Below are 26,264 nucleotides of genomic sequence, written 5' to 3'. Positions count from 1 at the left end.
AGCCTCATCTTGACGTCACTAGACGTTTCCATGTAATGTGGAAATAATTGTCGGCTCTAAAATGATTAGGGCTGCAGTGTGTAATAGTTGCAGGGATTTACTGACAGAAATGTCTAGCACTAACAATCGGCTTTTGGCTCTTTTCCCATTTGACCGAAAAGCCGAATCTGACCCAATGCTAGCAAGTTGCGCTGCCACTTTCCTCCACCACTGCATGCCTGATGACGGCATCACGGTGGGTTGGCGTTGATGATGTCGACAGTGCGATGGAAATCAGGGAAGTAGAAAATGGAGAGCAACACGTAAATACAACATATAGAATTAGGATTATTTGGTCACACAGACCACGTCGGTACACACCTAAATCATTTTCTGGATACATTCCTCGGTTACTTTCTCTGAGCTTCGAATCTTACCTCATGGGCTGAAGTCACCCCGCTAGCACCTCTCCCTCGCCTGGCCCTGACTGGACGCCCACTGCGGCCTCTTTCCCCCTTCCATCTAATAACCCTTTGCTAAATTCAAGACTTGGACTCTGTAAACAGCAAATGTATGCTTCCAACTAACACAAACTATAAACTAACCAACTGCAATTACATCTGTTTATATCACCATAGCAGCTCACTAAAACAAGGCGAAAATGTGGAACAAATATCTGGTACATTTGCTATCATATGCCTATAGAAATATATATTACACAGAGTAAAAAAATACTATTTGTAAAATGATCCTTTTAAAAAACGTCCTCATCATTTGACAAGAAAGGTGATGCGGACATTGCGGTTGGCATTGTGTACCATGAAGGCCTCCGTATTGTTGGGGAGGGCCGAGCATGAGTGGAACTGTTCATGTCGCTGCAGTTTGCAGTCTGACCATTAGATGTCACTAATAATCAAACACTGTAGCTATAATATGACTTTGGCTAACTTTATTTCATTAAGTCTGATCACAAAACTCCTATGCATTCAGTTCTTTATTGAATTACATTATATTAAAATGTAAAATCTGCTTCTCAGACGTTGGGAAGATAAGCCTCATGTCTAGCTTTATCTAACAGGTGTGCAGCGAATACTTTTGTGCAATTTGGACAACAAAACATGCTCAATTTCAGGTTTCAAAATGGAGAATTAATAGAAAATGTTTTTTCCCATCATATAAGGCTGTTAGATTTGGGAGGAGAGCTGCATACCTCTCCTGAAGCAGGGTAGCGAACTGCCCACCCTTTGACGTGTTCCTCTATGCTCTCCCTGCAGTTGGGTTCATTTTGTGCCACGCGGCGCTGAACAGCGACCCGGCAGCGCTGTCCCTGTGGAAGCTGGCGCTGCAGAGCTCCACCTGCCTCTGTCTGTTCAGGGACGAAGTCTTCCACATCCACAAGGCTGCAGAGGACCTGTTCGTTAACATCAGAGGGTAGGAGCTCATAAACACACAGACCCCATTTGTCCTACCGTTCCGTCCAAGAAATCCTTTAGATTATTCAGAAGTTTCCTCGCAGAGACAAAAGGAGGAACCCAAAGATTGATTCCTGTCTTTTTGCTTTTTGTCAGGTATAACAAACGCATCAATGACATCAGAGAGTGCAAAGAACAGGCGCTGTCCCATGCGTGAGTGTCACTGTAATCCCGTTAGCATTCCTTTCATCATATCTTAACTTAAACACACAGAACCTTTATTTTCCCTCCCACTGTATATATTTTGTTCTCCTCTTTATGGCTTAGCGTTTCTTTATTTTTTTTGAATGTGTCATGTCAGTTTCTCTTTCTCCCCACTGCGTCTTCCTCCGGGAGTCTCACTCTGAAACTTTTCCTTCTTTACCCGTTCTATCCTGTGTTCTTTGTCTCATCTCTGCTTCTATGCTTATTACTTATGCCATGTTTTCCTTTCATCCTGAGTGTCGCTTTGCTGTCACTCAACTTCCCCTTACTTTCTCTCCTCTTTGGGATTGTCCTGAAAGTGTCAAAATCTAGTTTTAATCATGCATCTTGTATTAAAGTCTGCCTCCTTCTGTCTGGCTGTCTGCAGTGGCTCCATGCACAGAGAGAGACGCAAGTTCCTACGATCCGCTCTGAAGGAGTTGGCAACCGTTTTAGCCGACCAGCCTGGACTTCTAGGCCCAAAGGTAACAAAGAAAACCCTACAAGCACCTTTTGGTTTAAGCCCTTCAGCACGGATCCCCTGTCTTGATAGTATGAGCACTAATGATTGTCTTTTTACTCTGTTTTTAATGTTATGGTCTTTTAAACTTGTTTTAATTTTCCCTTTTTTTAAATGTAGCACTTTGAGATTTGAAGTCAAATGTAAAGTGCGTTATAAATAAAATTCATTATTATTATTATTATTATTATTATTAAAGAGCTGGTATGGAGGGGATTTTCTTCCATTATTGTTGCAGCCAAAGAAAGCATCCCAAAAATGGAAAAGATAAAGAAAAGTATAAAAATGTTTTATTTAAAAAAAAAAAAGGTTTAAGAGTAACTTTGCTGTTTGCTCAAATTTTATTTTGTTCTTTTTTTTTTTTTTTTTTTTTTTTACAAATTTTCTATTTTAACTTTTTTTCAATGTTTTTTTTTTTCAAATTAAGTTTTACAAATAGCAATCTTCTCTGAAATCTGAAAAAAAAAAATAGAATTTAAACAAGAAAAAAGACATTTAAAAAAGTGCAATTATAAATTTTTTTTAAAAATCATAATTTTAGGGGGAGAAATATATTTAATAGAGAAGTAAAATTAGAGAAAACAGCTGAATTGCATTTTTTCTTTCTTTTGCAAAATGTATTGACATTTTTTTCACTCGTGGGGGCGGCCTTTCCTCCAGAGCAGGGCTCGGCTACCAAACTGTTCAAAGAGCCATATTGGACCAAAAACACAAATCAGTCTGGAGCCACTAAAAGGTTAAAGCCTTAATAAGCCTTGTATGGCAACCAAGGCTCTAAGTGTATTAGAACACTATAAAAAAAAGCCTGTTTGGACTTAAACTTAAGTATTTATGATTAAATGCATCCTGGAGCAAATGTGACATCATCTGACTACTCTGCTTCATGTTATTTGGTGCTTTAAGTTTAAATTCCATTATATATTATTCTATTAGCTTTTGCTGCATTGATGAAATTATAGAAAGACAATAAAGAAATCAGATTTTTGGTGTCATTTTTATTTTGAGAATTTGGGGGGGTGCAATGGAAGAAATTTCCCATTCCTGAACCAGAGCGCTATCTGTTAAATCTGCAAATGGTTTTCTATGCTTGCAACAAACTAGTAGCAGTAGTGGAGTTTGGTGATTCAATCCACTTCAATTTCAATTCAATTCAGTTTATTTCTATAGTGCCAATTCACAACACAAGTCATCTCAAGGCCCTTTACAGTTAACCAGATCATCCAGTCAGATTGATTCAAATCCACTTCAAATCCACAATCCTCTTCTTAAATCTATCTTTGCTCTCCTTCAGTTTAAGCAGAAGTTCTGCACTTTTTCTCTCACTCCCAACTTGGTGGTTGGCTGCATATTTAGCATTCCTTCCCTGGACATGCCTTTCCAAATTTCTCTATTATTTGACAACTTCTCATTACAAAGCAAACATGTAGGCAATCCTTCTACATTGTAATAAAGGTAAATAATCCTTTTGGAATCCGTGGTCCGAGACACCCACCACTTTGTTTACGACAGTCACCTGCCTGGCACCATGTCGCGCTGAAAAGTGTCTTGCAGGCTATGATGCTAATATTATATATATATATTTAAATGTTTAAATTTAATAGTTGACATTTATTTCATATACAGCATTAAACACCATTGGAAAACATAATAAATGATTGTTTGACAGCCTGCACACCATATTAAAGCAAACATTTTCATATATTTTTGAATAAGCTCCAGGGAGCCGTATATCAGGCTTAAAGGGAATTTTATCTGATCTGTTAAACGTAATTTGAAAAAATAGAATTTGAAACTCTGTAGACAATCTGTAGAAAAAAAAAAATCAATAATAATAAACAACATTTAACATAACAGAACCAGTGAGGTGATTTAACCCATCCTCTCCTACACACACTGGAAACTTTTCATAATAACATCACATATTTATTCAATGGATGCTATTAAGTTGTTATTTATATATATACAATCTTTAACGGATATAATAAACCCTCAGAGTCTTTGTTGCATTCTGCTAAGCATGATGGGTAATGGCTTACTTATTCAGTTCTTCTTTCAGTCTGATGTGTTACTATTCCCCATATGAACATCTCTATTCCTCTGGTCCTCCAGGCATTATTTATTTTCATGGCGTTATCGTTCGCACGAGATGAAATCATCTGGCTGCTCCGACATGCAGACAACATCCAGAAGAAAAGCACAGATGATTTCATAGACAAGTAAGCAGAGCCTGGCAGCTTCCTGTGGCCTCCTTCTTCATTACCAGGCTGATGGTTCGGACCTTATGTGGTTGTTCTTCAGGCACATTGCAGAGTTGATCTTCTACATGGAGGAGCTCCGAGCTCACGTCAGGAAGTACGGCCCCGTCATGCAGCGTTACTACGTCCAGTACCTGTCTGGCTTTGATGCAGTCGTTCTGAATGAGATGGTGCAGGTGAGTAGTGCTGCTTCATTAGATCCCCACGTTTAGCAGTCAGCAGTGTTTCCCATAAAATGTCCTTAGTTCTGGGTTGTTTCTTCTAATGTTTCTTCTTTTTTTAGTTTTGGTGTTTTCAATCTTTTTAGTTGACACTTAGAAATGGCTTGAACTGTTAGTAGCACACAATCAAAAGTATGAAGTTGTTGGTAGAGATATCCTGTTCATGTGACCTGGTGGTTATGAAAAAGTGGGTCTCATGCCATTTGATGTTGACTGTTGTTCTGTGATTGAGTGATATCCCTTTTCTAGCATTCCATTCTACTAAATAAGTAATGAGTATCTAGGATTCATGCTGATATCGCATAGGATCAATTCTTAAAGGTGTAATATCTGTATTGTAGCAAAAAATAAAATCATGGAATCTCTATTTTTTGAAGTTTTACCCTCTGTAAGCAGGGAATAGTTTTCTTTTATTGTAAAAAAAAAAATAAAAAAATCCAGAATTCATTTTATTGCTTTTAAAATGTATTCCTTTTTATTTCAAATAGTATTTTTTCTAATGTCTCTATATCATACAGAGTTTTAGAAACTGAAATATATTCCAATCAAGTCTTACAGATCACATTGTGTTCCCCTCTGGGGGTGGGCTTTACTCTGGAGTGAGGAGTGGTGGCTCGTTGCTATTGGTCTCCATGGCGATAACATAGGGCTGGGCGATAATTCAATAACGATATATATCGATCGATAGACGTGTGGCGCAATAGAAAAAAAAGAGTCGATAAAAATTCGATAAAAAAGAAACGCAGTTTTCCTTCCTTCTCATTGTAGCCTAGCATGTAGGTTTATGCTAGTCACTGCTTCCTCCCAACCAATCACAATCGCGGACCCAGGCACGCCGTCACCAAGCGCCGCCCTCTCAAACCACAACACAGAGCACATGAAGCTGTGCAGCAAGGAGAGGCGGAGGAAATTGTTCCAGTATTTCGGTCATGGCAAGTCGGACCAAAAACAAACCACAGTCATCTGGAAAATGTGTCGGGAACCAGTGAAAACCAAGTCTGATAACAAAACCAACTTTTTTTTATCATCTCAGCCGCTCACAGCCGCAGGAGTACGAGCTGTGTAGGCCCCGGCGCGGCTCTCCTCCGAGGAATCTTCGGGAAAATATTTATATATATATTTATATATATATATATTCAGTTCTGGGCAGTTTCCCACGTAGTTCTAACAATTGAGAGAAAAATGCTGAGGGGCCAGCAACTTCAAAGTAATAACTCAGGTTAAAGCAGGAAACTAAGCTGAACCATAACGAGGTTCCAGCAGCACCTCTAGAAGAATGGGGGTGAGAAAAAATGCCCCATAGAAATGCTAGGCTAAAGGGTGAGTTGATTTGGGTTTTTGTTCTTGTTGAGTGGAGTTTACATGGTAGCCTAGTCCTACAATCTTTTAATTACCACAAGCTGGTGGTGGACTATTCCCACCCAAATAGGGTATTCTGTTTATGTATTTGTTATATTTATTTTGGTCGCTTTTCTGGTCACTTTAGTTTATTCTTTGTCAGTATTTAATAACATAACTCAGGTCTCTTAAGTTATTTTTCTTTAAAACAATTATGTTATGGTTAAAAAAGTTGGTTAAATAAATATTTAATTGGAAGTCTGTGTTTGTGTTTTTTATTAAAATTAAATCATTTAGCAATATTATAAAAAGTCCAGGCAGAGCTGCACATAAAATATGGTTTCAAATCTTTTCAATAATTATCGATATCGATCAATATGCATTTTTTTTTATCGATAAGCTTTTTTTCTGTATCGCCCAGCCCTACGATAACATGTTGATTGGTCAAGGCTGAGCAATTTGAATTGAGCTTGAAGTGACAAGAATGTGATCTTTGAAACACAACTTGAAAAGAATACAGTCAGTATAACTCAATCTGAAAAACTGAGGGGGGAAAAAAAGAAATTTGATACGAAAATAAAATAAATGAGAAAATAACATGTTACATTAACGTGAAAAAAAAAAAGAAAACAGCAAAGTTACTATCTGAACCTTATTGATTAAGAAGTGTTTTAAAGTTTCATATCCAAACTGCATTTATTTATTTATTTATTTATTTCAATCTTTATTTATTTATTTTGTTAACTCAGTAAACGATACATTCCAAGGCAATATGGAATATAAAAAAAAAAGCACAGAACAAAAAAAAAAACCAAACCAAAGCATAACACCATAACAGAGCCTGTATATAGTTATGTAACATCCAGTATCTCCTTATATTTCAGCCATTTCCCCCATCTTTTAACAAATAGGTCTTCTTTCACTTTTTGCATTTATTTATTTTTAAGTTTCAGTTCACAAAATGTTGTCTTTGCTAACGGAAGAAAACAAAGTACAGATTTCTATCTTTGTTGTCATTCCTTTAAAAAACAAAATTAGTGAAGAAAAAAAAAAAACAGAACGGTCCTCTCTGGAAAAACCTGGTTCTATTTTAATTTCTGTTTTTGGGCTTGTTTAAACAGAACCTGTCGGTTTGTCCAGAGGATGAATCTATCATCATGTCTTCATTTGTCAACACCATGACCTCCCTGAGCGTCAAGCAAGGTCAGTTTCAATGTAACTCTGTGATGTTTGTGTCAGAAGAAAAACTCTAAAGGTAAAAAATGGAATTGGACCAAGGAACCAATCACTGGGGGTCCTGAGCCAGTGAGCAAGTAGCGGCTGGCCAATAGAGGGCGCCACCCAACCCACTCGATGACCTTGATTAAGACATACAAAAAACAGATATAATTATAAAATTTAAATATTTCAAAAAATATATTTATATATATATATTTTGTTTATTTTTTTTATGTGCAAGATAAATATTTGATCTTTAATCACGTGTAAAGCTGTTTCGTTCATTGTGGAATTTTTCGCTCAAAAATCTTTGGCTATTGACTCTCGTTGAAAGCTGCTGACAAGAACTGTTGTCTTAGTCATAGTGCTGCTGATTGACGAGTCGAGTTGCAGAAGTTGGAGACGATTTGAGAGAGAGAGAAGTGGCACAAAAAAATGAAGTGGAGTTACTTAAAGCAAACACCAAGCAAAGCTTGAGGTTAAGGTGTTAGAACCTGATCAGCTGAACATTAATCAGCAATCTAAAGACAGATGGAGACACTGTGTCTTTTCCCAGGACCTGGTTTAGCTAAAAGGCTTGGCTAACAGGATGCAGTGAGGCTTAACGCTTTATTGTGCTTTCCCTGTCCAGCGTGGATAAAGACAGGTTAGGACTCATTTAAAGCACTTTTTAGAAAAGGCAAAGAAGAAAAAACAATCTCTGATTCACATGGAAAATAATAGAATATACTGTACTTTTTCTAGGTGTTTGTTAATTTGTATAGTTGCTCTTAAATAAATACATTACCAGAAAAAAATGTATTTTTATGTATCAAAAAAATGTAAAGCTAACTAATAGCTTCTCCATTATTAAACTGGTACATTATTTTCATCATATCAGATCATGCAAAACAAAGCTTCACAAGGGCAAGATTTATGCACAAAAAGTATACCTGTACATGAAATTATGTTTTTTGTTTTTATAAAGTGTTTTTATAATGTTTTTGCTGTTGACAATCATAAATATACTGGTGTGATAACTTAGTATACGTTTAATTGGGTTTTGATATACATCTATTTTAAATTCATTGTCCGATGTTTAAAGAAAATGAAGCGGCTGTAATGCCGCTCTTCATACTGAAGGTGTTTTGTTTTCTGGTGTTGAAGCTTTTAAAAGAATGATCATTTTAGTTTTCATATCTGAGTAAATGACTGGTTTCTTTCAGTGGAAGATGGAGATGTGTTTGACTTCAGGGGGATGAGACTGGACTGGTTCAGGCTGCAGGTAGAAACACAGCGGGAAACATTTTGGCTGTTCCCCCCCCCCCCCCCCCCCCCCCCCTTTCTTTTTGACGCGTTTGTTTCCTTCTCCCCCAGGCTTACACCAGCGTTTCTAAGGCAAGCCTCGGTATAGCGGACCACAAGGAGCTGGGTAAAATGATGAACACCATCATCTTCCACACAAAGATGGTGGATTCCCTAGTGGAGATGTTGGTGGAGACATCGGACCTGTCTATCTTCTGGTAAGAAAGAAAATCTGCCACTAGTTACTTTTTGATGATTAGAAATCTTCTCTATATTCTCCCCTTTTCTTGTTGCTGTTTCCAGTTTCTACAGCCGTGCATTTGAAAAGATGTTCCAGCAGTGTTTGGAGCTTCCCTCCCAAAGCCGACACTCCATCTGCTTCCCTCTGCTCTGCGCTCACTTCATGTCCTGCACACATGAGCTTTGTCCTGAGGAGGTGAGGGAGCTGCAAGCCTGCCTCAGTGAGGCAAATATTCTGATCAAAAACTAAAAAAAATTTGAAACTTAAAACTAATTTTGAAACTGCAAACTATAACAAAGGTATTTTTTAAACTAATGGAGGTAAATTTGGGCCATGAATTTCCCCCATTTTTTAAAACCGATTTAAATCATTTCAATCTCTAATTTATTAAAACTGAGATAAAAAAAAAAAGTAAACTTAAAATAAAAGTTTAAAACTAGTTTTCAGGTTTATTTTTCTGTTTCAGATGGAATTTATTTTCATATTCAAACTGCTGGCCCCTCAGTGTGGGGGCGGGACTTGGATGGAATGATGACTGACAGCTTTGTTGCCTGAATAAAATATTCCAAGTTGCTGCATTCAGGAAGCGTGGGAATTAGAACTGTCTTTCACACATAATCAATACTTTATGTTTATGTTATATATATATATATATATATATATATATATATATATATATATATATATATATATATATTAGGGGTGTGCAAAATACTCGTGATAATGATGCATCGTGATTCTAATTTTCGTGATCTACTGCATCGATTCTTAATGCCAAGAATCGATTATTAATTTAAAAAAATGAATAAATAAAATTGCATGAATGGTTGGCGAACATCAGCCAAAAACAAGTGTAATACAACTTCCAGTCCAGTAGATGTCGCTGCAAATGTGTTGACGCACGCTGCCTTGTGTCACAAGCATTTCCGGCCGCGGGATACTGCGCCGAGCCATCAAAAACAAAACATGGAGGAGAAAATATTGCAATGCATCGCAATAATTCAAGTATCGTGATACATCGTGATAGAATCGCATCGTGGCCTATGAATCGTGATTCGAATCGAATCGTGACTTCTTTGGCAATACCCACCCCTAATATATATATATATATATATATATATATATATATATATATATATATATAAGGTTTTGAGAAGTAATATTTATTTTATAATTTCACATTGTGAGACATGTCTTCATTATTTTGGCGTACTTTTTTTAACAGTTTAAAAAATACTTTTTCTTTTTTTTTATATTTCTTATTCTTTTTTTAAAAGTAAAAAAAAAAATGAACAACACTTATGGCCCAAATTTAGCTCCATTTTTATCCCTTAACATTTTTGTTGTAAAACTATTTTAACACTATGTTAAATTTTCTCTCCACCATCAACCATTTGTTGGGGTTTTTTTCTACATAAAATGTAAACTGATAAATTCAAAGTTTGTTTTTGTAATATTTAAAAATAGTCAAACATTTTCAGTTGAGAGTTGGTCTTTTCTTTGCAGCGTCACCATATAGGGGATCGAAGCCTGTCGCTGTGCAACATGTTTCTGGATGAGATGGCCAAGCAGGCCAGGAACCTGATCACCGACATCTGCACTGAGCAGTGTACTCTCAGCGACCAGGTAGGAACTAGCCTACTACTACTGAGGAAAGATTATTTCCTGTTCCCTCCCTCTCTGTGTTTACAGCAACTTTAGCATCTAATAACCCAACAGTTTATTAGTTTACTGACTAAAAACAGGAAGCTGTCTTTCTTGGGTTTGTTTCATATCATATAATCCCCAGACAAGTTTGATTTCAGGAAGTATGCAGAGTGGCTGTGATATGGAGTAAATTTAGTCCCAGATTTGCAAGCTGAGTATGCAAAAAAATAAATAAAAGCAACCCAGAGATAAAACTTAAGAAAAACTTCATGATCAAATCTGAGAAAACTTTACTGTTTTCTTAGATTTTACGTTTGCAAATGATTGTATTTTTTTCTCTTTTTCTCGTATTTATTTTTGTCTGAATTTGTTTATACTTCATATATATATATATATATATATATATATATATATATATATATATATATATATATATATATATATATAGCTGTTTTCTTATATATTTAGCTGATATCAAATTTTATTGTTTTAAAATTTCTTGACACATTTGTCTCAGCTGATAGCAGTTGAGACAAATTTGTCAAGAAATTTTAACATCAACATTTTTTGGAGCTTTTTATTGTGGGTTTGAAGTGGAAAAGAATGATCTGTAAAAGGCAAGTGGAAAAAATAGGAACTTGGTAAAACTCAATTTTCAAAACAGAAATTTGGGAAAAATCTATTTAAGTTCAATCTATAATCATATTATTCAATTATAATATGTATAAAAATAAAACAAGGAAAAAAATACAAGTTTGGGCAAAAAATTGTTTTAAATCTAAAAAAAAACCTGAAAAGTTACGAAACCTCTTTTTTAATTACAAAGTAGTTTTTGTTCTGAATTGCATCCTTTTTTAAATTTCCATTTATAAAACAAAAGTTTTGGAGTGGATTGGACATGGACATAATTAAATATCTGATCTGAAATGTAATTGAACTGAAAAACAAAATAAAATAAAATGACCTTTACTGTTTATATGGACCAAAGCAACTGGAACGAAACAGCTCATCAGAAATGTGTGATGTAAACATGGCGTATCAAGTGAAAACGTATCCCATTAAGCACGGGCCCATTCAGGTCAGTTTGCCTCATTCAGAATAACGTGACCCCAATAAGCTGCCCATCTTCAGATGGATGTTATTTCATCCATACGGATAAAATCCATACGGATATGCTTATGTGACTCATTTATTGTCCAATCAGCCGTTTATTCTGATTACTTCAAGTGTTGCAGGAGATCATTGCTGCCGCACATGGTCCTTTTATTTTGAGTAAAATATTTGTGGGAATTTTTTAAATTTGATGTTAATTGAAGTGTGATAACCCTGTTCTAAACATGGCATCGCCCTGGTTTCTTTCTTTTCGGTTTGCTTCCTCAGCTGCTGCCCAAACACTGCGCTAAAACTATCAGCCAGGCTGTGAATAAGAAGAGCAAGAAGGCAACGGGAAAGAAGGGGGAGCAAGAGAGGGAAAAACCTGGAGTGGAGAGCATGAGGAAGAACCGGCTAATGGTCACCAAGTCAGTAGCAGAAGCAACTGGATCAAAACTCTCCCCACTTTACTCAGCATCGCGCTTTTATGTCTCCTTTAAAATCCTGTCATTACAGAGCTAGAGAGCACTTAGCATTAGCTTTAACTTCTTCTATCAAACTGTTGGAACTTATCTGACTTCCTTTGTTTGTTTCCTTCGTCCCAGTCTGGATAAGCTCCACACAGCGCTGTCAGAGCTCTGCTTCTCCATCAACTACGTTCCCAATCTGGTGGTGTGGGAGCACACGTTCACACCGAGAGAGTACCTCACCTCGCACCTGGAGATCCGCTTTACCAAGTAACCAACATACACAGCATCCTTTAAAAGACTTTAACACTTTTGTCCAGTTTAGTTACTGACTACATGGTTATGGAGTTAGAATAGAAAATTCTTTATTGTGGTAACAAGATAAACAAACACTGTTCACCTGGAGAATAAATAACCAATATGCAGCTATGGACATTTTTACAGTAATGGATATTTGAAAATAGCAGCAACATCAGAGATGTGCAGAATGACAGCAGCAGGTTATTTAACTGACTAAGATAGAAACTGTGCAGAATCAGCATTAATAACAACTAAATGAGGTTGTTGGGAACAGTGGTGGTTCTGGAGTCTTCCAGCTGCTGGGAGGAAGGATCTCTGATAACGCTCCCTGGTGCATTTAAGGTGCAGCAGTCTGTCACTGAAGGAGCTCTCCAGTTCAGCACCAGCTTCATGCATGGAGGGGGAGACATTATCTAAAAGAGATGTTCATTTAGTTAGGATCCGTCTGTTTCCCACCTCCTGCACTGAGTCCAGAGGACATCCAACCACAGAGCTGGCCTTCCTCATCAGCTGATCCAGCCGCTTTCTCTCAGCTACAGATAAGATGCCACAACATTCCTAGAAGGTCTTTAAGGCCGGGCAATTGATTGCAATTGCAGTATAATGGAATCTGACTAAACTTAATTATCAAACAGCTGAAGTCAGATTATATTTAACAAGTGTGGAGCATTGGAGTAGAACAAAGTGAAATCAAAACTAAATCTTTCAGTTGCAACATTGGTCCAAACAGAGTGGGGAGAAACCACTAGAAATAAATAAAAGTAGCGTTAGTGGACTGTTTAAGACTTTTACGAGTAAGAAATAAGTTGGGATGTGAGGAACAGAAGATCTCTGTTTTACTGTTTTCATAAAAATATAAAATGTTAATAAGAAATCAACAACGACAACAGAAAAGAGAACTTTTAACTTAATGCTCTGAGCTCTGGGGGCGCTCCATTGGAAGGTGCAGCTGCCGCAGTGCATGCTGGGACAGCTGTCAATCTCAAGAACAGACAAGTCTGCTCTGATGCATGCTGGGTAATAAGGGAGGGGCAAAGACAACATTCAGGGATAACAAGAAATAAAGATTAAAGCCGTATTAATCCAGAAATTCGGATTAAACTTTGAAATAAAGCATAATAACTCCAAAGCAGAAAGAATGCGTCGTCATTTCCATTCAGCCTCTGACCCTCCCCTCTACCTCCAGGTCTATAGTTGGGATGACCATGTACAACCAGGCCACTCAGGAGATCGCCAAGCCCAGCGAGCTGCTGACCAGCGTCCGGGCTTACATGACTGTGCTGCAGTCCATCGAGAACTACGTCACCATCGACATTACTCGAGTTTTTAATAACGTCCTCCTGCAGCAGACGCAGCACCTGGACAGCCATGGGGAACCCACCATCACCAGTTTATACACAAACTGGTGAGTCAGACTCAATGTCTGCCAAGGTTCAGTTTCCTTTGCTGGTTTTAACAAGGATCCAATACTTTTATCAACCAGTGATGGTATTATTCTGCTTGGTAAGAGAAGATGAAGAACAAATAAAAGAGCGTTGTGGGTCTGTGCAGGTACCTGGAGACGTTGCTCCGTCAGGTCAGCAACGGACACATTGCCTATTTCCCCGCCATGAAGGCCTTCGTAAACCTGCCTACTGAGAACGAGCTGACCTTCAACGCCGAGGAATACTCCGACATTTCTGGTACTCTCCCCGCTGCGATCCGTCCGATGCTGGCTGCTCCTCCTGGACCTTTGAACACAGTATTCTAAACAACTTGTGCTTTTTTGTGGGTGTTTTGTCTACAGAAATGCGCTCCCTCTCCGAGCTGCTGGGGCCGTACGGGATGAAGTTTCTTAGCGAGAGTCTGATGTGGCACATCTCATCGCAGGTTGCTGAGCTAAAGGTATGTTTCTATTCACACATACATGCAGAGACCTTAGACACATTTTTATGTTTTTATTGTTTTGAGTTTTTAAACCCTCATTGTGTTTCTAAATGTTATGGTAAAAATTATGCACTGTTTTTTAACTGACAGAAACTACATAATTTAATTTGATGAGTATTTAGCCCTTGGTGCATATCGATGCTATTTGTGGGCAGGTCTTCTAAAAAAAAAAAAAAAAAAAAAATTCTTACCTATGAAACGGATACAATATACAAAAAAAGGGAACCTCTTATGTTACTGAATTGAAAAGAAGATGGAAAAAAAAGACATGGGCTGTTTCTTAATTCACAAGGACGTGAGTACGGACTCATGTTCTCGCCAAGTATGTTTTGAGAAGAACACAGGAAAGTCTGGACTTGGGGAGAACAGGAGCAAGCAGAATAAAGGCTGATTTATACTTTGAAACTAGGTCGTCTGCATAGGTATCGCAGTGAACAAAAAGACGTCCCCGCCCCCTGCCCAGACACTCTGCTGCACCTCTCCCAAATTGTAGGTGACCGCAGACAGGAGGCCAGCTTGTTTTGCTTTTATGACCGCCATGGCAGATAACAACTCATGATGAAGGACCGGCTAGAAGAACGAGGTGCACGAGAACGCTGGGACCTTTTTTTCCACCTGGATCCCTGCTCTTTTTCGCCCTTATGTCCCTCCATTGTCAGACAAACACGCCCCTACATCCTCACCGCCCTCGGAGCTTCGCTGGTTGCCATGGTCCTCTCAACTTGGAATTTTGTTTTTAAATTGCGCATTAAATCAGTAAATGGGCCACATAGTGACGCTTAAAAGTATAATGTTCTCGCCTTAAAGGATCTTAAAACATCCTTTTATTGAACAACAGCAACAGGAAAGAGAACTTTTATCTTCATACTCTGAGCTCTGTGAGTGCTGCATTAGAAGCTGCTGCTGCTGCAGTGCATGATGGGATAGCTGTCAATCTCAAGAACAGACAAGTCTGCTCTGATGCATGCTGGGTAAAGAGGGAGGGGTGAGAACAGCATCCGGGGCCTTTGTCCGTTCTAGGTCTGCTGTTCTGTGAATTGGAACTGTACTAGGGCTGAGGATGATGACGTTTCACGACTACATGAGAAGGCACAAGCACACAGATTGAGAAACGGACAGGAATTGCAATTTTAACAGATGAAGAACTTTTATTTGTAGGCAGGGTTTGTCACTCTGACTTACTGTCATTTCATTTCATGAAGCCGGAGGCAGCTGTAAATTTAGTTTTCTGTTTTTAGTGTAATCCAGAAGTCAGTGCTGGTTAGGGTTGGGAATTGATGAGATTTTCACGTTTCTGATTCCCTTATCGATTCTCTTATTGATTCTATGAAACAATGAACGTGCTAAGTGCACGGTGACATTCATCTACCTTCACCTAAGACATTCTATTTCTGCCTGCCTCGGTGAAAACAGAAGGCAGTGAGCGGGAGCTGATCCAGCCAGGATACCCTGCTCATCACAATCATCTAACTCTAATGTAGAAGGCAACCGTTTAATGAAAAAACATTACTGTACAGTTTTGGGAAGTAAACTCATCTACCCTGAGCATCACCTTTCTCTCACTGTTTAATAACCCCAAAGAGAGGTAGGAAACTGGTTTATTTCCAGAAATGTCATATGACTTACCAGGAACCACATTAAGCCAGTGATAGAAAACTAGCTACTTACCACCAGAGTTTCCTTCCATGCAGGTCGTAACTTTAGCTTCTGTCTGGAAGCATCAAAAACACGGCATTTGTTCAAATGTATGCCATGTTGTGTGCGCAGGTGTTTCTGCATGTTGGATATATTTCCTCCCGCGGATGTTATTACCACTTTACATCAAAACAAAACAAAAAAATGGCGTCATTTTTTTGTTTTGTTTTTCTAGACGTACGCCTGGCTTAACTTGCATAAAAAACGTGACGTATCTTACGTAGAAAACATGACATAAAGTCTTGCTGCCTAGCGCTGGGCTGCCTGGAACCGTTAAGGGAACCGTGAAGCGAGCTGCCAAACGGTGCCAAGGGATTGGAACACACGGAACCGGTTCTGAACAGGAACCGGTTTTCTATTCCCATCCCTAGTGCTGGTAGAGACTGTTTGCTGTTAGCAGCGTCAGAACCCCGGGGTCTAGTTGCTCCCAGAGAAAAGTTCAAACTTAGCACCATGAAGTCTATTATCCCTCAAAGCTTACCATGTTTATTACTAGCATGAGGTTTTCTATCACATTAGAAGCACTTTGAGTAACTCCCTCCACTTCTCTTTCACCACATGGTTCCCTCTGAGCACAGGAGTGAAGTTCCACTGCTCCTTCATGCAGCTCTGCTAAACGGGCCTATTTAGGTGACAGCTGAAAGAATGTATCCACTGTTGGTATTTACAAACAGAACCGGTTAAAGTTCATTGTCTCCGTTAAACAATGTAAATAATCCTGTGGAAAGGACTCTGGATCTATTCCTGTTTCTAATGTTTCTTCTAAATAAATTATCAATAATTTGACGGAACAAACTTTGATCTATTAAGTATTAATTGGCGATTAATCATGTTGATTGTTGTCTTTCATCCCTAGCCACAATAATCTGTATCTGTTGATCTATAGTATCTTACATTCCTCTGTAAAATGCTCTTATTTCTGCTGATCTTGTCTGTAGAAACTGGTGGTGGAAAACGTGGAGGTGTTGACCCAGATGAGGACAAGCTTCGACAAACCGGACCACATGGCCGCACTCTTCAAGAAACTCACCTGTAAGCATGGAGGCGCTCCCCTCTCAGCCCTGCAGGCAGATTCAGTGATGATCATTCTGTTGCACACCTTTCATACGTAGCATTTAGCCCACGGCGCTAAAGGGTTCACATATTTCCATTTTTAGTCCACCATTTAAAAAAACATTTTCAACAGTGTCCTGTCTGGCAATGTGGCAATAAGAATAATTGTCTTGATGCCAAAAAGAGCTCAACAGATTTTCCTTTCACAAGTGGAGCAGTACGACTATAGTGTTCCACTTGATTTATGCATTTAAACAGCTTTATTATAATTCATCCAGGGAGTTTTATAGATTATATGGACACTGCAATGTAAGTAGGACAGGAAAGGAGAAAAAGGAAAAAAGATGATAAGATAAGAGCCAAAGACCATTGTTTGCTGCTTCTTTTATTGTATTAAGTTTGAGGGTTTTCCTATGTGTTTGCAGCTGTGGACAGCGTTCTGAAGAGGATGACCATCATTGGTGTCATCTTGTCCTTCCGTTCTCTCGCTCAGGAAGCTTTGAGAGATGTAAGACAAACCCAGTCACAGCAGTGAGGCGAGGCAGGTTCCACCATCTCACTCCTCCTGGCTCTGTCCTGTCCTCTTTCAGGTGTTGTCATGCCACATTCCATTCCTGGTCAGTTCCGTGGAGGATTTCAAGGACCACATCCCTCGAGAGACAGACATGAAGGTGGACCACACTCACACACACATCAGCCACCAGGAAACCATTTTCCTGCCTTCATGCTGACCTGAGCGAGTGCGTTTCCTGTTTCCAGGTGGCCATGAACGTCTACGAGCTGTCCTCAGCAGCCGGTTTACCCTGCGAGATCGACCCCGCGCTGGTGGTGGCGCTATCCTCTCAAAAGAGCGGTGAGTCACGAGCCGGTGCAGCCTTGTCGACGCAACTTCCAGCCTGTTTCTAAGAGCCTGCTTTGGTTGGCTGTTTGCAGAGAACAACAGTCCAGAGGAGGAGTATAAAATCGCATGTCTGCTGATGGTGTTCGTGGCCGTTTCCTTGCCGACGCTCGCCAGCAATGTGATGTCACAGTACAGCCCTGCCATTGAGGGTAAGTCTCTGTGGTGTTGGGTTGCTGATTTCTATTTATTCCAACAAAATAAAGACGACTGATTTCGTCCAGAGTGTCTGCCGCGTTTTTAGATGTAGTAAAGAAAATCAGCGGTAAATTATAGTTTGACGTCGCTGTTCCGGGAGTTTCACTTTTCTTATGCTGTTCAACTAAATTCAGCTTAATATGTTTCTGTTTGGTTCATTTTATAAACAGGTTTAAGTAAAAAAAAAAAAATACATTCTACACGTTATTGATAATTGGAATATAAAATACAGCCAACATAAAAATATGTTAGAAAATATATTCATATTCTTTTTTATTTCATTTTTTTGTTTAATTATTTATTATTTTTTAGTTTTTTTTTATTATTGAAAAAAAATCCCTGGATTTTCAGGAAAATGCTTTTCAGTCAAGACAAACAACTTTAGATGAACATGCAGGATTTCAACGGGTCATTAAAAGTCATTAAATTATTGTTTTAAATGAAGGCCTTTGTTGGAATTCATTAAATGTGATTACCGTGGCTTTTAAAATTATTTCTTTTTATTGTTTTTAAAGTATGTTTATAAAAACAACTTTGCCAGATATATTATATCGCGTTATATTTGCACGGAACTACTTCCAATTGATGGTAACGCCGTATGTTCCGAATAGAAGCTCGAGGCGGAGAAAAGGTAGAGAATAGGAAAATGCACGTTTCAACAAAAGTGGCTGGAAAACGAGGAATTTGGGACATGGCTGCTAGCCTGGTGAGACCATCCTGATCTCGCGAGCTTTCAAGGTTTCACTCGCAGATCAGTCTGGAGACTCTCCGTTAAAGAACGTTTGGAGCCGTTCACCAAACGAACGTCCAATCAGCGTTGGCTTTGAGGCGGGTTGAGGTGTGACGCAACGAGAAGCGCGACAGTTCAGTCTAAAGAACATGGCGGCTTCAGCCGATGAAACTAGCGTTAGCGTGGCTATCGAGCAAGTTTTATCGGAATTACAGAGTATTTCTTCACTGAAAGAAGAGCAAAACACTGCTCTGGAGGCTTTTCTCAGAGGAAAAGATGTTTTTGCTCTTCTGACTGGTTTCGGCAAGAGTTTGATCTATCAATTGGCTTGTGGTTGTGTTTTCGTCGTCGCTCTGTTAGTACGTCATATGCTTCGTTGATCTGATTGGTTTATTTGGCCCGTCTATCACCAACATAGGCCAATCAGCTAACCAATATTTTCGCCCCTTCCCAAAATTACTTCAACGGAAGGTTTCCAGATGGATATGCGGAGCAAATCCATCTGGCAGAGTCAGGTTAAAGTAAAGATGACAAAGGATTTTTCCGTGTTCTATGAGAGTCATGGGTAGTCGTTGTGATGGCATTAAAATGATTTCTGAGAGCATTAAAGAATATTAAATTAGAGTTACTCATTACTGTATAAACCCTGACTTTATTAAGCAGCTCAGATCTCAACGCAAATCAGAAACTGCACAGTTTTCTCAAACCGGGTGGAAAATCACTGCAATGACTTTTGAAGGAAGAAGCAGGTTCATCAGAGAGAACCTGATCCAGAGGTTGATTTCCAGTACTTTAGTGTTTATTTAGGGGGAACTGAGCATGAGGAGGAACAATTAACATGATGCTCATGATCTTTCAGTGCATAGCAGAACTGCTCATGTATCACAGCTGCAAGTCACGCTTTCCATCACGCTTTAAAATGGGATTTAGATCCAGTTATATTAAGGTTAGATAATAAAAAGGTACAAACAACCTTCAAACTGATGGTTGTTTGTTTTAGAAATGTAATTTACTGACCATTTGATCCTAAAAATGAGTTTTCTTTCCTAATTACAGCACATTTTCCCTCAATGTTGATTTAAGCCAATAAGTTGGGAGTATTTTATAGCCTGAAAGCTCTATAGTCGATATAAGCTCTGATTTTCAGAGCCTATTTATTTATATTGATGTATCAAATCTTGTGTGTATTAATAAAAGGATGAATAGAGGCAACAGAAGGATTTCCCCCAGTAGAAGCCGTCGTAGTTGAATGAGGCTTTTGATAAGCTATCAAAGACATTTGTCAGTCAGAGGGTGAATTATGAAGACACTGCCGCCTAACAACCTTGAAATGAAAGGCTGCAGTGTTAATAAGAGGCTCCTAAAGAGGATAATAAGTTAGCGTCGGCTCGGCTCTGGTTGGTATGCAGACCTCGTCTTTGCCAACAATTGCTTTTACCAACGGCGTTTCTTTGTACACGTCCGCATAACGGCGCCCCCTTTCACTCACAATGCGCTCCATTTCATTCAACTAATGCTCCACAATATATTATACATTAAGCTGTTTGATGGATTTCAAGTAAAGGAGTAAAAAATAAAAAGGAAGAAAATGTTCTTGGTGTTTCAAGAGTTTGTATTTGCTGCCCCCTGCAGGCCACTGCAATAACATCCACTGTTTGGCCAAAGCCATCAATCAGATTGCTGCAGCGCTCTTCACCATCCACAAGGGAAGCATAGAGGACCGCCTGAAGGAGTTCCTGGCTGTAAGATATTTGATTTCATTTCTAATAGAACTGTTTAAATAGTTTTTGCTGCTGTTGCTTCGGTTCTTTGCACAAACATTATATTTCAATCTCTAAACCTTGGAGAAGAAAAGGTTAGAACGTTTTATAAACTATAGATATGACAGTTTGGTTTAAAATTCTTACAGTGCTGAGCAGAATTATTTAAACGGTAAAGCTGGTTATATTCTCATTGAACCAGAAACACTGCCTGCTGTGTCTCATCTCTGCACTCGGGTTCTTTTGTTTTTTCGCTGCTGTCAGTTTGAAGCAGGTCTCAGCTTTTTGTTAAAAGATGTTAGCATGATTCCTAATCGACTTGCCTCCGTTCTGTCAGCACATCTCATGCAATCCTCAGGTGGAGCGGAGCAGACGGATCATTTTAAGGAGATGTGACTGAAATGAACGCAGCTCTGTTTAGCTAACGTGTAACGTCTCAGCCACATGTCTTCATTCTCGTCTCTGCAGCTGGCCTCATCCAGCCTCCTGAAGATTGGCCAGGAAACCGACAAGATGACCACAAGAAACCGAGAGTCCGTCTACCTGCTGCTGGACATGGTGAGAACAGGACGGGAAGCTATAAGAAATGTTCCATAAAAGTTCAAAAAAATCCTCTGGACTTGGTTTCCAAGATTTGAAGAGCAGTGGATTTTTTTGAACTTTTAGGACCTGGATGACTGAGAATCTTCATCAGCAATAAGAAATGTTTTTCAGCTGTATGCGTTTATGGTTTTACTGTTAATCAAACATTCAGACTGCTCTGTGTTTGGATTCAGTTTGTTTGTTTCCAGCAAATATCAGGTTTTGTAAATGGAAATAGAAAAAAATGAAATCCTAAAATGAAACTTTGAAAAACGTATATATATATCAAAAAGGTTTTAGAATAACTTTGCTATTTCCTCAGATTTCTCTGGCTAATTTCTACTTTTTTTCCACCCTATTTTATTTTTTTTTTTTTCAAATTATTTTACAATTTTTTTCATACTTGGAAAATACTATTTGCTTCACATAAAATATTTATTTCAAAAATAGAATTTTAAAAATATAAAAAAATAACCTTGAAAAAAATCAAAATAAAAAAGAGAATTTGAAAAAGTAAGATTTGAGAAAACAGCAAAATTTTAAGTCTTTTTAAAAAAATTTTATAATTGATTAGAACGTTTTCTTTTAAATGTAATTAGTTTTCTAAAAATTATATATCTATATATGTGTATAGATGGATTGATAGATAGTTGGATAGATTTTACTTAAAATGTATTTTCTGAGCTTGCATTATATTCTTTTGAAATAGTTTCACAGATTCATTCTCTTCACTTTAAGGCCCATACTGACGCTAAGAAGTGAAGAGTAAAGTGCAATTTACAAAGCATGCAATTAAGAAAACTTGATCTGAAAAACATTAATTAAAAAATAAATACTAAGATAAAAAAATCTGTAAAAAAAAAAATAAATAAAAATTTTAAACTAGACAAAAATGAAATGTGAAAAAATAAATTTGAAAAGAAAACAGCAGAGCTGCTCATGAAGCTTTTTTTTGTTCAGAAAACATTTTTCAAAGTTTAATTATTTTGATTGCATTTCGTTTTAAAATTTGAATTTACAAAATTTGTTTTTTTGTATTTCTAAAACAATTTTTGCTTCAAACAGTGACAGAAAGTTCACTCTTATAAACGATTCATGTATAAAACTCCAGCTACAACCAGATGCTCTGCCATGGTTGCTTATGTTTAGTTAAAAACTGGTTGAAGAAGGAACCACTACTCTGGCTGCTGCAGCAAAATGGTTTCCTGATTTAAACTCCTCCTCCTACTGAAACTGTCCTGAAATGGACAAACAAAGCTGACCTTAAAACTCGTAGAGAAGCTTCTAATTAGCTTTGACCTGTTTATATTAGACGCCTTCTGTTAACTTTATAGATTAAAGAAAAAAAAACCCTAAACAATTTCAAACCAGTGCAACAAATGTTTGTTTAAATCAAAGAACAAATGTGATTCTACTGAAGAAATGTTTGTCTTCTCTCTCCAGATTGTGCAGGAGTCTCCCTTCCTGACCATGGACCTGCTGGAGTCCTGCTTCCCTTACGTCCTGCTGCGAAACGCCTACCATGCCGTCTACAAACAGAGCATCAGCGCCAGCGCATAGAGATGCTCACATGTACATAGAAAAACACTGCGCGAAAACACTAATCCATCAAGGACTCCGCTCCCTGATAACCGACACTATCGACATAACGCACTAATTAAGCCAAACACACTAAAACACACAGAGCTGGATGAAGTGGGGGATCAGTGTCTTTATTTCTATCCTTGTTTTCCATCATGTTGCGCGGGACCATAACCACTGCAACAACTTTTATTATTATTATATGATGTTTTAATGAACAAAAATATAAAGATATAGTATATATATAAAGCTGACACTGAAATATTCCTTTTGTTTCTTATTTTAATAGACAATTTGAGATTTCTATGGTCCAGCTGAGACCTGTGTGTTGATTTGGATGCTTATTTTGGGAATGCAATGATTCTGCCGTGCTGTGGGGTTCTTTGACCTTTTATTTGTTGTTAAGGATTCCTGTGTTGATGCTGAGAGATGCGTTACCTGCCGGTTTCCACAAACTGTACGGACACACACTGACAGATATCCGATACGAACCCCCTAACCTAAGGAACTTTTGTTGCTTAAAAAAACTCAACATTTGTATAACACGGTGATGCTTCTTCCTGTTCTTTTTTTTCTTGTTTTTTTTCTAGGTAGCTGTAACACGAAGCGTTTGTGGGTAAAGATGTGCCGTCTGTATTCTACTTTGATGTGAACTGTCTGTTTTTAATATTTTTGTTTATTTTTATGACAACAATGACCGTTTGCCAAATGTGTTGACACTTAACATTTTGTGTATCAGGGCTTGGAAGTGGTGAAAGTGTTTGATTATTGATGGTGCGCAATGCCATTTTTCTTTTTTCTCAAACTTGCGGCTTTAAGCGGAACAAAACACTATTTTTTCCGGAGGGAAGGAGTGACAGAAACGTTCCCCCTCAGCTCTTCACTCTGCGGCCTTTGGAAAGAGGCAGATTGGGTGTTTTCCTCGTCCCGTTTTAACACCCTGGAAGCTGACAATTAGAGCAGCTGCTGTTAAAAGCTGACCATCCACACTAAAGTTTTTAATCATCTGTTGTGCTTAACTTTATAAACGGGAAAGAAATGGAACCAGTTCCTCTTCTGAAAAAGCAAATGGATCATCTCTGGCCTGTTAAACTACAAACCAATGTGGAGCTGCAATAAGACAAAATAAATCTATATATGTTAACACTCCTGCTGACTTTCTTACTGGATTTTCTCTTGGTGTTCTGAATTGTATTTTACAATTTTGGATTATGAGTAAAAAAAAAAACATCTGCAACATTTTATTTTGTTTTAAACGTTTATTCTTCAGTCCAAAAGTGAAAAGGTAGAACTTTATTAATGCAGCCCTTGCACCTGTTAAGATGATAAAGAGTAACAGCTGTGAAACCCAGCTGGCTTCCTGCATCTCTAGGCTTGTAGACTTGTAGGTCTGAGATGTTTATGGTGGGGCGGGTATGACTTGTCTCCTCACGTCTTGCAACACCCAGGTTGAAAGATCTAGCGGCCACGGATGTTTCGGATCCTGATGTCATCCGCATTTCACAACGGATCCTACCCTTATCCCAACGCCTGTTGTAATAATGTTTTTTTTGTATTTTTAGTGACAAATCCAGCCCCAAGGTTAATGTTTAGGTTTTGGCTATAAGCAACCTTTAAAAGACATCCACACTCTAAAATAAGAATTCACACCCATCTTTCCAAAACATGGATTACTCAGAAAATAAAATGTCCTCATTGATTGATTGATAAATTGATTGGTAGAAGGGCAACAGTGACTCAAATAACCACCTGTTACAACCAAGGTGGGCAGAAGAGCATCTCTGAACGCACAGTACGTGGAACTTTGAGGCAGATGGGCTACAGCAGCAGAAGACCACACCGGGTGCCACTCCTTTCAGCTAAGAACAGGAAACTGAGGCTACAATTTGCACAAGCTCATCGTAATTGGACAATAGAAGATTGGAAAAACGTTGCCTGGTCTGATGAGTCTCGATTTCTGCTGCGACATTCGGATGGTAGGGTCAGAATTTGGCGTCTACAACATGAAAGCATGGATCCATCCTGCCTTGTATCAACGGTTCAGGCTGGTGGTGGTGGTGTCATGGTGTGGGGAATATTTTCTTGGCACTCTTTGGGCCCCTTGGTACCAATTGAGCATCGTTGCAACGCCACAGCCTACCTGAGTATTGTTGCTGACCATGTCCATCCCTTTATGACCACAATGTACCCAACTTCTGATGGCTACTTTCAGCAGGATAATGCGCCATGTCATAAAGCTGGAATCATCTCAGACTGGTTTCTTGAACGTGACAATGAGTTCACTGTACTCAAATGGCCTCCACAGTCACCAGATCTCAATCCAATAGAGCATCTTTGGGATGTGGTGGAACGGGAGATTCACATCATGGATGTGCAGCCGACAAATCTGCGGCAACTGTGTGATGCCATCATGTCAATATGGACCAAACTCCCTGAGGAATGCTTCCAGCACCTTGTTGAATCTATGCCACCAAGAATTGAGGCAGTTCTGAAGGCAAAAGGGGGTCCAACCCGTTACTAGCATGGAGTACCTAATAAAGTGGCCGGTGAGTGTACATAAACTATAAACAGCTATATATATATATATATATATATATATATATATATATATATATATATATATATAGTTATTGCACAACTTATTGCAGTGATAGTGCTGCATTGTAAAGTCTGATTGCAGCAGGGATGAATGACCTGTGGTAGTGGAGCTAAATGTTTTTATTAGGAAGCATAAAAGCAGCAAGAATTATGCAAACGGCAGAAATAGGATCTTAAATTATAATCGCTAAAATGCTTTTGTTGAGACCTCACCCTTTTTCATGTCTTATGGCGGACATGTAAGGTCAGGGAGGGAGGGGGGGAAAGGTTGTTCCCAAAACTGCAAATTCCCCAGGACATCAGCTTCTCAGGTCGGTGAACTCCTCTCCTCCAGACATCAACTTCCTTGTTTCTGGTTTCCTAATAATTATCAGAATAATAGTCAAACACCCTAATCCTAATAATCATTCTGACCAAACATCAGAGTACTTTAGTACATCACTCCTGTTTGGGTCTCGCCAAACTTCTTTCTTCCAGACGTAAACTTCCTCTTTTCTGACTCATCTTCAGTCTTGAATCTTCCTTTTCATTTGGCTCATCCCAAAACCCTTACATTTCCCAAAATATTTACCTAAATTTTCTTCAAGCGTACACTAAGCTTATATTCCTCTACTAGCCCTGACAAAATGATTTTCAACCCCGGGACGGACAAAACCTCAGTTTCATCTGCTGCTCGGAACCAGTTCCCGAGCTACGTGCTGAGCTGGGTCAATGGGATGCTGCATGTCCATGTCAGGGATGGAAGGTGATGACCTCATGGTCCAGACCATATATGGATATCCTGCAGCCAGTCCTGTCTAGACATCAACATTTCCTAATTCATTGCTTCACATACAGTCTACACATCATTTAACAATTTGTTTATAGGATCAGCATCTATGTCATCACTCTTAACAAACACATTAAGTAGGTTAGCAGACTTTAAGCTCATTATTTAACTTGTATAACTGCTTGAATTAAAAAAGTTGACTCTTTATCCAGTTTTAACAAGATTGATTAATAGAGTTCACCTCTAGTTGACTGACC

General features: G+C 38.5%; 1 protein-coding gene across 4 annotated transcripts in view; it reads left to right on the top strand.

Moving 5' to 3' along the window:
* nckap1 (NCK-associated protein 1) overlaps window positions 1–23,789 on the top strand; it is a 53,786-nt gene extending 29,997 nt beyond the window's left edge. For 3 of the 4 annotated variants that reach the window (XM_038285638.1, XM_038285637.1, XM_038285636.1), the window contains 23 exons: window positions 1,254–1,410; window positions 1,548–1,604; window positions 2,023–2,119; window positions 4,264–4,370; window positions 4,453–4,585; window positions 7,090–7,171; window positions 8,392–8,450; window positions 8,543–8,688; window positions 8,774–8,906; window positions 10,218–10,337; window positions 11,739–11,878; window positions 12,056–12,187; window positions 13,404–13,622; window positions 13,769–13,899; window positions 14,004–14,101; window positions 16,777–16,870; window positions 17,317–17,399; window positions 17,482–17,562; window positions 17,651–17,744; window positions 17,825–17,941; window positions 20,350–20,459; window positions 20,946–21,035; window positions 22,503–22,619. In XM_038285638.1, coding sequence (XP_038141566.1) covers window positions 1,254–1,410; window positions 1,548–1,604; window positions 2,023–2,119; window positions 4,264–4,370; window positions 4,453–4,585; window positions 7,090–7,171; window positions 8,392–8,450; window positions 8,543–8,688; window positions 8,774–8,906; window positions 10,218–10,337; window positions 11,739–11,878; window positions 12,056–12,187; window positions 13,404–13,622; window positions 13,769–13,899; window positions 14,004–14,101; window positions 16,777–16,870; window positions 17,317–17,399; window positions 17,482–17,562; window positions 17,651–17,744; window positions 17,825–17,941; window positions 20,350–20,459; window positions 20,946–21,035; window positions 22,503–22,619 — 2,597 coding nt within the window. Of the gene's footprint in view, window positions 1–1,253; window positions 1,411–1,547; window positions 1,605–2,022; window positions 2,120–4,263; window positions 4,371–4,452; window positions 4,586–7,089; window positions 7,172–8,391; window positions 8,451–8,542; window positions 8,689–8,773; window positions 8,907–10,217; window positions 10,338–11,738; window positions 11,879–12,055; window positions 12,188–13,403; window positions 13,623–13,768; window positions 13,900–14,003; window positions 14,102–16,776; window positions 16,871–17,316; window positions 17,400–17,481; window positions 17,563–17,650; window positions 17,745–17,824; window positions 17,942–20,349; window positions 20,460–20,945; window positions 21,036–22,502 lie in introns of all 4 variants that reach the window. The other variant, XM_038285635.1, reaches the window with a different exon arrangement.
* The last annotated feature ends 2,475 nt before the right edge of the window (window positions 23,790–26,264 follow it).

The sequence above is a fragment of the Cyprinodon tularosa genome, unplaced genomic scaffold (assembly GCF_016077235.1).
Source record: "Cyprinodon tularosa strain WSP-4 unplaced genomic scaffold, ASM1607723v1 ctg213, whole genome shotgun sequence".
NCBI classification, from domain to species: Eukaryota; Metazoa; Chordata; class Actinopteri; order Cyprinodontiformes; family Cyprinodontidae; genus Cyprinodon; species Cyprinodon tularosa.
The sequence above is the reverse complement of the archived record's forward strand: the minus strand, read 5'-3'. Positions and strand labels throughout refer to the sequence as shown.